Consider the following 11,200-nt stretch of genomic DNA (forward strand, 5'->3'; position numbering starts at 1 on the left):
TTTTTAATTTATTTTTAATTTATTTTATTTTTAATTTCATTAATATACAAACACATTACTATTTTATTTTAATTTTATTGTTACTTTTTTAACATGCACACTTTTAGTGTTTTATTTATTTATTTTTATTTTCAATATATCAGTTAATTTTAGATTGACATTAGAATGATCTTACATTGACCTTCGGACTTTATACAGTGATCATAGATTATATATCGCCCTTGTTGTAAATTGATTTTAGATTTAAACTGGCAGATGGATCCTAGGCAGACTCTATTTATTTACGTCAAGCCTGTTAAAATGGTGGGGAGATGAGGGTTGTGGACCAGTAGAGTTATAGTCATGAATTCTTCTAACATCTTGTGTGTCTGTTTGTGTCAGTAGATGACCTAGGGGAGTTGCTGCTGGGGGATTGCAAGCTTCAGACATACCTGAAGGAGAACCCCATCAAACAGGGATCCAGTCCCAGGGGCCCACGACCTAAACTGGTAGAGGTCAGGAAACACCTCACTGCTGCTCTGGACAGAGGAAACCTCAAGGTAACTGCTTTGGATGAAGAGATAATAGACACACTGAATTACTTATTTTGATTCTAGCCTGTGTGGTCACCTCTGTTTCTTATTTATTTTACTAATTGATTTCTTTTTTGTTATCATTTAGCCTAGTGCAAAAAAAAGAGAAGTGGTTCGTGCAAACTTTTCAACGTCAACTCGAGATGTTTCCTGTTTTTAATATTTTTACTTTTTTTTTTAATTCACCCTCCAGGCCGATTACCTCCAGGAAGCCAGTTTGTTGATGGCCAAACTGTGCTACGTGGAGGGAGAATACAGAGACGCTTTAGGTAACCACACATTCCTACTCCTTTGGTTTGGTTTATTTACTCATATTTAAGATTTGTTCATTTTATTGATAATCAAAACAATGCTTATATGGAAAAAATACTAGGTTACCGATTGATTTATTAATTGATTCCTAATTAATGTATTGGCAGATCACTACAGCAGGGTGAACCTGGATGACATGCAGCTGGTGGGAGCTCCTGTGTATAGGCTGTCCATGATAGCAGAGGCATACGCTACTAAAGGTATACACACACTTCTCCCATCCTTCTTGACCTCGCCTCACCTGCCATCAATCCCGTCTGCACTAATTGCTGCACTACTGCTTTGCTCCGCATGGTGGCAGTACAGTGTCACTGCTGGGATGAACTGTAATATGAATAAATGCACACTGTCACACATCAGGCATCTCTGGTTGCCCTTGAAATATTTCTTATTTACTTTCCTTCTATTCTTATTGAATGAATCTGTCTAACAGGAGACAATTTTTGAGTTGATAGTCTGTGAAAGTAATGACTGTTGTTTGTTATTATATAAAGCAGATTTGAAAACTAATCATCAGCAGGAGAATATGATCATCCTAGTGTCAAAAACTAGACTAAACAAATCCTATATATTAATTTGGTTTGAAAGGAAAGGCAAAAATGAATTCCCTGCACTGATAGATGATTAATGGCCTTTGTCACTCTGTCTATTTTCTCACTCCCACTCTCCCCTCAGGACTGTGTCTAGAGAAGGTCCCAGCCGTCTCTCCATCTCTATCCAATAAGAACCCTGGGTCTCCATCATCCAATAGGAACCCAACAGAGCAGGAGCAGGAAATAATCACCTGCTATGAAAAGTCCGGAGACATCGCTCTGCTCTACCTGCAGGAGGCTGAGAAGGTATATGTTTTTATGTCTTCAGTCAGCCTTCTGGTGTGAGGGACTGAAATTTGCATACTTGAATAACTATCCATTGCAGTATTTTCACACAGTGTCGCACGAGTGCTCACCAAATATCTTATTAGCGCCTGGACTCCCAAGTGCTTTGCCATTCCCGTGGGTTATTCTGCTGACAGTGTGCAAGTTTGACTAATGCATTACCGCCCATGACAGCCAGCTGGCAAACAAATGTCTTCCTCTTTATTTGGAGAATGTCTGAGAGGACGTACAGACTGTACTGGCGAACAACAGTAAACTGCAATAACAGGCAGGAGAATACAAATCAGACAGTCCTGATATTAATATCAAATATCTTGTATAGTCTGACCACCAGTCCAAAACCAAAATATATTCAGTTTCCTATTGTGTAAGACAAAGAAAAGCAGCAAATCCTCACAACTAAGCATTCATTAATTATTTGATTAGTTGATCATCAAATTTAAATTTTCTGTCTATTGACTAATGGATAAATTGACTTATTGTTTCAGCTCTAATAAGGCCACTTCTTAAATCAAAACATTAAACATGAATATAAGTAATGACGTAATAAAACATTAAATGTTACCAGTATTAAATCAAATAATGTATTCTGAATGTAATGCTTAGTTATCATATCTTATGCATAAATGAATGAAAGGTGTATAAAATATAGGCTGCTTCAGAAACAAAATGGTATAAGTGAGACAATTTTAATATTTTATCTCCTTTCTTTAATATAATGATGCCTGGCCTTGTTTCCCCTTAGAATTTGTTGTCCAACACACAGGAAGACTAAAACTGAAGGCTGACAACACGCAGCACATCTAAATATATAGCTGGTACACAGATGACTCCCCGCCGCTCATTATTTTTAACCCTGTTTTCTTTTTGTTAGTGGCAGCTGTTCATCAAACACGAAAGCCAACTTTTTGCTGCAGTTTACAGCATTGGCATACATTGACAGAATTGTGACATTTCTACTCATTCCTTAATGAAATTAGGCTACGGGGGTTTCATGTTTCTCTGCATGTTTGTTTTCTTTCTTTATCCTTGTATGTCTGTTTCTGCAGGCGTTGTCGGCAGGAATTCAGAACCGTAGCCCAAAGCCCGGCCCGACAGCCCAGGACCTGGAACTGGGCTACTTCCTGGAGACGGGCCTGCAGAGAGCCCACGTCATCCACTTCAAGAATGGGTAAGAGAGGGAAAAGGTTGCTGGTGGATAGATTAATACGGGAGAGAGAAATCAGGGAGAGGCCGGAGGGTTGCCTGTCAGTCACCACAAAAAGGAGAAGTTACAAAAAAACTTTAAAAAAATAAACTACAAACTTCAAAAAGGTATTTACACTCCTTTAAAACTTCGTTTAGAAGGTGTCATTCAAAGGTGTCAGTAGCCCCAACAGAAACCAAGAACGACCCTTTGTGGTCACTTTCCACCCACTTTGCAGTTAACATTTTACAAAGCTGCTGACAGGTTGATAGAAGCAGAAAAGTGTGAAGACAGTTAAGTAACATACAGTGGAAGAAAGAAAGTGTTGTTTTAAGTACAGCAGAGACAGTTTCAGGGCTGTAGCAACAGCTTAATCTTTGTGCTGGAAGACGTAATCTTTTAGTGGACTGGGTGAAGACAAATTTCTATTTTGGTAGTTTTTTTTTGCACAGCTGTTGTTTTGTTTCCCTCTCGTGACACTTTAGATTTCAAAAGTCAAAAAAGAAAATTTAGTTTACTAACATCACCTTACATAATTTCTGACCATAAAAACCTTAAAAAACTCTCATTTGAAGCCGCCAGCGAGCAAAATTGCCTTGTGCTGCATGAGATGTCAAAAAAAAATATATAAACAAACATGAAAGACATTAAACATTCATGTATTAACAGCGATGCAACATGATGTAACATAATGTTTCTGTGTCATCTTGAGAACTGGCAATGTCGTGGTGCAAAGAAACATCTGTGAGCGATGCTATTAAATATTCACGTATAGTTAGAAACTTGAAAATGTTTTCAGATATGTCTATTTTCAGATGTGTTTGATTCACACATACGCAAACTGCAGACTCTGACAAGTGTGTTTTCCTTCCTGTTTCCTCACCACGTTGCCACAGCAACCTGACACGAGGCGTGGGCCGGTTTCGGGAGATTCTTCGGGCTGTTGAGAACAGAACCACCCAGAGCCTGCGCATGGTGAGGGTTGGCTTTTTTTAAATTTTGGTCTGAGATGATTAGGTGATGTTTATGTATCACTTTCCTCAGCCTTTTCTTTTGGCTTACGCAGTGGAATAGTTATAAATTTTGGGAAATACGTCTTATTGCAGAGAGGTCTCCCCTGGCTGCCTAGCAACCTCAGGAAGTCATTTTTATGCGTTGGTGTTTGTATGCATTAAACAGACTAGATATCTCCAGGTGCTGATAGGAGGATTTTATTACCTTCTGACAAAGCAAGGCTAGCTGGTTGCACCTTGTTTCCAGTCTTTATCCTAAGCTAAACTATCCAGTTTCTGGTGCTAGCTTTGTATTTACCAAACAGTGATGTCGATCTCCTCATCAACTCTTGGCAAGAAAGCAAAATGTCAAACTATTCCTTTTAAAAATTTTGCTGCTTCCATAATAATACACAAATACTCAATACACACTGCTTTGATCTGTCGAATTTGCGAAAAAAAATTTAAACTTTAAGGGCAAACCTAAACTTAGATACAAAACCCACCACAGGCAAGTAGATGTAAAATTTGATTTTGTTTGTAGATTATGACGAACAAATCCATATTACACTGTGTATAGGAGTAAAAACATTAATATAACTGTTTTCTAAGTATATTAGAAGCAAAGTAAGCCCCAAGTAAACAGACTGCTGCTATGCTGGTGCCAGGGTATCTTTGTCAAGTGTGTGTGTGTGTGTGTGTGTGTGTGTGTGTGTGTGTGTGTGTGTGTGTGTGTGTGTGTGTGCATACAGACCATAGCCAGACAGCTTGCAGAGATCTTGCTCAGAGGAATGTGTGAACAGAGTTACTGGTCTCCTCTGGAAGACCCACCCACAGTGTCGCCACTAGATGATCCCACACGGCAAGGACACACTCACAGCAAGAACTACAGCTTAAGCCGACGCCCACGAGTGTACTCGGGAGAGAAGTAAGTGATAATGTGTGTTTTGTTGATGCTAAAGTTGGAATACAGTGGAAAATAGCCAACATGGCTCCAAAATTAAACTGTCGCCAATGTACTTTTCACCAGTTGCTCTCTCCATCTTCGGCTCTTCACTTTTTTCTCTCTCAGTCTGTTTTGCCCTCAGGAGAACACAGAAGAAGCTTTGCTGCTGCTGCTCATCAGTGAGTCCATGGTAAGACACATAGCAAATATTTCAAACCCATCTCTAAAGGAGCGGATTCTCAACTCGGGTTTGGAAACCTTGACACTGTGCCATTTGTGTATACACCTATGTCTCTGTCTGTGTGTTTCAGGCTAACCGTGACGCTGTCCTGAGCAGAATTCCTGAACACAACAATGACCGTATCATCAGCCTGCAGTCTGCCTCTGTGGTGTACGACCTGCTGACTATAGCTCTGGGCAGGAGAGGGCAGTACGAGATGCTGTCAGAGGTGAGTAATCCCTCTGTGGGCTGCATAGTCACAATCATTGTGGTTGTGAAAAGCCTACATCCATAGTACACCCACATAAAATGACACTAATTCTTTTTCACATTCATTTCCCCTAACAAATTAATCCTTTATTACAATCTCGTCGGCCCTACAATGATTGTACAATTTAATGAAGCTCACAGAGACTCAGATAACTCTAATGACGTGTGTCCTATTTCCGATGTCTCCAGTGTTTGGAGAGAGCAATGAAGTTTGCCTTTGAGGAGTTCCATTTGTGGTACCAGCTCGCCCTGTCGCTGATGGCAGCTGGGAAATCAGCTCGTGCCGTTAAGGTCCTTAAGGAGTGTATTCGTCTGAAGCCTGACGACCCCACCATCCCACTGCTGGCTGTCAAACTGTGCATCGGACCTCTGCACTGGGTAAGGACCATGCTGCAGACATAAAGTCAAACGCAGCTAGTTGCTGAAACATCTGGGAGACTTTTGCCGAAGTCTTCTTAAGCTACCTTTCTGTGTATAAAATAATAGATATTTGCATTTTCTCAGTTAGTGTCCTACCTTAAACACCTTTATTTCCTAAAACCATTTAATTTTACCCCCAAACCTCTTTTTTTCTCCCTCATTATGTCTATCTTCTCCCACACTCCAGTTGGATGAAGGTGAGTGCTTTGCAAAGATGGTGATTGACATGGGGGAGAAAGCAGCTGAGTTCAGAGCCAAAGGCTTCTTGGCCATCGGGCTGGTTTACAGCCTCAAAGCCACTGATGGTAAGTCTCTATGTGTATGTGCGTGCTATTGTACTTCCCTGACTAGAAAGGTTGATAGTCTTGTTAAGTATACTTTGTTGCGTCTTACTTTAAAAGAATTAGGATTAAGGGCGGGTTCACACCTAAAGATCCGCTTTCTCAATCAATTCGATATTAATCATACATTGTTTGAATTTTTCAACTGGTCCAGTTTGCTTTCTCAAAGGCAAAACTCAAACACTCCAGAAATTGTAAAGAATAGCCATGTGGTGGAAATGGTGTTCGATTATTGGTCATTCTGTCAGCAGGTGAAAAAACGAACCTCTCCAAACTTACACACTACAGCACTTTGATATACTGTTCAGGCAGTTTTTGAACTTTCACGCGACAGCTCTCAACACTTTCCTGGAATCCATTCTTCATTTTCTCACTGACTGTTTTGAATACTTCCATGTTCTTACGCACCTTCTCTAGAAACAAGCATTCGCTTCAGCCCAAGTATTCAGGAGGCATCTCGCTTTGTTTGGTTTGTCACCTTCTAGCAAACATGCTACTAGTTCACCAGGCACCAAAACAGGAAAAGAAAACATTTTTATCCAATAAAATGACACATATAGTACGCTTCCTGTTCGAATGGTGCTCACACCAGAAAAGAAAGAAAGAAGTTAATTTGGGGGATTGTGCCTTCAGTTAGTTACTTTAGCTGCTGTGAGTGATACCACATGGAAAGGAAGTCACAATTTTGAGAATACAGAAAAGTTAGAGCATGCGTTCATTTTTGTTTCTTGCTCTATATGTAATGTTTTCGCAACTAGACACATAAAGACTTATACAAACACTCCACATGAAATATTGTTGTGTGCCTCCACTGACTGTTGCACTTCTTGTATTATTGTATTATGTACCTGACTGCATTCTTTCCCTTTCTGTCACCTAACTCTGTCTCTCTGCATCTCCATAGCATCATTGCGAAGCACACAGGAGGAGTACCAGAGGAAAGCTTTGGGAGCCTTCCAGAGGTTGGGACTGAGCCATGCTGCTCTCTGTTTTCTCTTTTACACCCACATTTCCTTCAGAATGATTTTGTCACAGCAGAAATGGCTTTTCAGTCCAACAGAATAAAAAATTGTTTTTAAAATTACTACCTTATCAATCCATTATGTTTACCTGCTTCATTTGAACCCCGTGTTTGTCATCTGTCTACACAGTGTATGGGTTGTCATGTATGCCTAAATATGTTGTGAGAGTGAGGGTTATATAGGAACAAGGCTGTAATACACATATCCTTTAAACATTGATACTGTTTCTGCACATTTCTCCTGGAGATTGGGAGAAAGTCTGCAACTAAGAATGTATACTGTAGATTTTATCTATGAATAAGGTGAAAGGTCTTAATGGTCACACACACACACATATATATATATATATATATATACACACACTGCATTATTTTTCATATTGCTATAATGCTTTGATATATCCTCTGCTTATTTATATGGTGTTACTGTTTTTAATTGGGGCTAAATGTTTAAATATGCTCTGGTTTATTATTTTGCTGTCTGCTTCTGCAGTGACCCAGTTTCCCCACAGGGATCTTTAAAGTTTGATCTAATCTCATTAACTTTTTTATTCAGCATGTCTGAATACCCAATATCTCTCTTTCTGTCTCTGTAGAGCTCAGAGTCTGTCTCCTACTGACCATCTAGCAGCCTTCTACTTGGCGCTGCAGCTTGCTGTGTCCAGACAGGTAACGGTCTTTAGTCGTAACTGGATAAAATCACTACATACACATCCAAACCATCGTTTGTGGCTTGGATGCCAGATGGTGACACATCCATCACCTTACATGGTGCTTTTTATCCCAACTGTAGTGAAAACTTGTAGTTTGTCGATGTGTGTGTGTAGATCCCCGAGGCACTAGGCTATGTCCGACAGGCGTTGCAGCTTCAAGGGGATGATGTCCACTCCCTTCATCTGCTGGCCCTGCTGCTCTCTGCTCAGAAACACTACCACGACGCTCTCAATATTATAGAGATGGCTCTGTCCGAGTACCCTGAGAACTTCAAGTAAGACTCACACACGACCACAACACCTCATTTAAAGCAAAGCGAGTGTCTTTCTTTCACTTGACTGAGGATCATCTTGTCATGTGCGCTGTGTGTTGTAGTCTGCTGTATACCAAGGTGAAGCTGGAGTCAATGTGTAGAGGACCAGAAGAAGCTCTGCTCACCTGTAAACACATGCTGCAGATCTGGAAGAGCTTTTACAACCTTACCAACCCCAGGTACACACAGACACATTTACTTATGTCACTTAGAGACTGGCCCAAAAATCAGCTTTTGTCTAACATTAGTTTTCTCATTTGATTCAGTTAGCCACACAACAGTTAAACCGGGCAGTTAGTAGGTGTACATATGTTGTAAAAACCAATATTCACGCTAGAATAACTTTGTGTGGTGCAACCCATTTTGATTTATTGATGGTGTGAATCTCCACTTCGCAAACACGTTGGTTATAACTAGGCTATATTTATATACTTGCGAAGGGCAACCAGCTCCTGTTGACCACATTAAAGCTTGAACTAATTACAGTATTCTTACCGACAGGATAAACTGTTGAACTGTTGATTTTGGAGACAGTGTTTGCTTAGTAACCTAGGGATTGCAAAAACACTCGAGCATTGTGTGTGTGTGTGTGCGTGTGTGCGCGCGTGTAAAAACGTGTGTTTGTGGCAGTGATTCTGGGCGTGGCAGTAGTCTGTTGGACAGAGCCATAGCAGACAGACGACAGCTCAACGCCATGACTCTGCCGGACTTCAGTGACCCTGAGACCGGTAGGCGCACACACTCTCACCTTTTGTCAGTGATGGGAGATATGGCTTCTTCTTTCTTGCATATTGACGCATTCTCACTTGTATCAAAAGAAAATGTCTATAAAAAATCTTTCCCACTCTTTAAATTATAGAAATATTGAGTCCAGTTTGTGAAACGTGTATGCAGATTAAGAACCAGTGATCTGTGTTTCTTTCCTGTCTTTATTCCTTCATTGATTTCACTAATTTCTGTTTTTATTTCCTGTGTTTGTTTTAGTCTCAGGTTCTTCCTCTTCTCACTCTGGTTCTGAACCGGTCTCCCCCATCTCCCCATCCACCATTTCCACCCTCTCCTCCCCACTGTCCTCCCCCTCTTCCTCTGTCTTCATCCTGCAGCCTCCTCCTCCGCCCAAAAACCCATCTGTCCTCCCTCCTCCTCCCCCTCCCCCTCCTCCTCCTGCACCCACCAAGACCAGGACTCAGTCCTTTTGCAACCACGTCACTCTCCGCCAGCTCTCCTCCAATTGTAATCCTCCTCCACATCCCCTAGGCCTGTAGCATGGTGTGGAGAGTGACCTAAAAGGCTTATTGGCTTATTGATTAACTTGATAAACTAAGTGTTTGTTTTTTTCCTCCGGTGCCGTCTTGAATAGTATATTGATAAATATTAGTCCACTAGCAATATCCCAAGTAAAAGACTAACCGTTCAGTGCATGGTCAAATTTCAGAAACTGAAAAATGAACTCGTATACCACTGCTGTTGGCTGTTTTACTACGCTTACGAAGAAAATATCACGTGCTGTGTAGTGATTTTTAGCATTACACTGTATAGTCTTCCCTTGCCTGCCACCTTCACTTCCTATGGAAACACTGTAAGTGGAACCTGACTGAAAATATTGTACTACTTAAAATACCACATTACATACATGTACCTTCAATATCACTTTAATATCCCTGTAGTAATTTTATTTTTTGGCCAATTTACCTTTTGACAGTGACAGTAGAGAGACAGGAAAGGCAGGGGAGAGAGAAGGGATGAAATGCAGTAAAGGGCCCTGACTCGGGCCCCTGCAGTAAGGATATGTGTTACGTGCTCTAACAGGTGAGCTACTGGGGTGCCCAGTAACTTTGATTTTGCTATTTTGGATTTACACGTCCTGTAGCTTGTGGCATATCCAACATTATTTTAATATCAGTTTATAATGTCGTAATAAACCCCTCAACAGTGAGTTTATGATATTTTCTTTGTATGATATCGTTGTAATATTATATTATAGAGACTGTTTGAATATTCATAAAACACCTACATCGGCATCACCACACCCAGCTTGGTGCTACTAGCCTGTACTACTAGTTTACCACAAAGAAACAAGAGGCCATGCAATACAGTAATCCACACAGCATCACTTCAGTACCAAGGAGAGTGCAAGCCACGAGTCTGACTTTATCAGTAAGGAAGATTTCACTGTGTAAAACTACTAGCAACAAAAAATACCACCATCCACCAAGAATGAATTACAAAAGGAACCCAAGCAGCTTATCCCTTATAGTTATGATCAGCAAAACAGGGCGGCTGTGACTCAGGTGGAAGGTAGGAAAGCGGTTGAACCCCAAATTGCTCCCGATGGCCGTGCTATTTGTATTTGTATTTGTTTGTAAGAGTGTTTGAGGAGGATTAATTTCGGTGTCTGATCAGCAGTTGGCACCTTGGATGGTGCATCACTGGATGATGTATGAATGTGTGTGTGAATGGGTGAATGTTGACTTTAGTGTAAAGCGCGTTGAGTGGTCAGGAGACTAGAAAAGCTCTGTCCCTCTCGAAGATGCCTGGTTCTACTTTAGATTATGAATTATTGAGTTAACACCCAATAAACTAAATACAAGTTAATGTCCAGTTATACACTGAACTCAAAGATGGAGCTGAACTCAAAGATCTAAGATTTTTTCTATGTATGCAAAAGGCCTATTTCTCTCAAATATTGTTCACAAATCTGTCAAAATCTGTGTTAGTGAGCACTTCTCCTTTGCTGAGATAATCCATCAGGTGTGGCATATCAAGATGCTCATCAGACAGCATGAGCCACAATAAAAGGCCACTCGAATTCGAAACAGGACCCAGATCTACATCAAATATACAGTATTCTGCAAATGATATAACCTTCTCATTTATGTCAAACTAAATGAATTATTAAATTGTGTGTTTTTGAATAATCTTTTCACTCACTGTTTTAAAACTCATCTTATTCAGTTCAATTACATTTTATTTACAAAGCGCCTTTTCATAACAGAAATTATGGAGAGTTTCCTG

General features: G+C 40.4%; 1 protein-coding gene across 2 annotated transcripts in view; it reads left to right on the plus strand.

Moving 5' to 3' along the window:
- ttc7b (tetratricopeptide repeat domain 7B) overlaps window positions 1-11,200 on the plus strand; it is a 29,320-nt gene that overhangs the window by 5,619 nt on the left and 12,501 nt on the right. Inside the window, exons 2-18 of one of the 2 annotated variants that reach the window (XM_038728032.1) lie at window positions 385-539; window positions 766-841; window positions 992-1,084; window positions 1,560-1,723; window positions 2,812-2,933; window positions 3,845-3,923; window positions 4,693-4,868; window positions 5,013-5,076; window positions 5,198-5,335; window positions 5,566-5,754; window positions 5,984-6,101; window positions 7,042-7,099; window positions 7,755-7,827; window positions 7,986-8,146; window positions 8,248-8,364; window positions 8,816-8,913; window positions 9,170-9,418. In XM_038728032.1, the coding sequence (XP_038583960.1) occupies window positions 385-539; window positions 766-841; window positions 992-1,084; window positions 1,560-1,723; window positions 2,812-2,933; window positions 3,845-3,923; window positions 4,693-4,868; window positions 5,013-5,076; window positions 5,198-5,335; window positions 5,566-5,754; window positions 5,984-6,101; window positions 7,042-7,099; window positions 7,755-7,827; window positions 7,986-8,146; window positions 8,248-8,364; window positions 8,816-8,913; window positions 9,170-9,418 (2,130 nt within the window). The remainder of the gene's footprint in view (window positions 1-384; window positions 540-765; window positions 842-991; window positions 1,085-1,559; window positions 1,724-2,811; window positions 2,934-3,844; window positions 3,924-4,692; window positions 4,869-5,012; window positions 5,077-5,197; window positions 5,336-5,565; window positions 5,755-5,983; window positions 6,102-7,041; window positions 7,100-7,754; window positions 7,828-7,985; window positions 8,147-8,247; window positions 8,365-8,815; window positions 8,914-9,169; window positions 9,419-11,200) is intronic. The other variant, XM_038728030.1, reaches the window with a different exon arrangement.

Source organism: Micropterus salmoides, unplaced genomic scaffold, assembly GCF_014851395.1.
Source record: "Micropterus salmoides isolate LMB-PRFRI ecotype aquatic unplaced genomic scaffold, ASM1485139v1 Ms_hic_scaffold_19, whole genome shotgun sequence".
Lineage (NCBI taxonomy): Eukaryota > Metazoa > Chordata > Actinopteri > Centrarchiformes > Centrarchidae > Micropterus > Micropterus salmoides.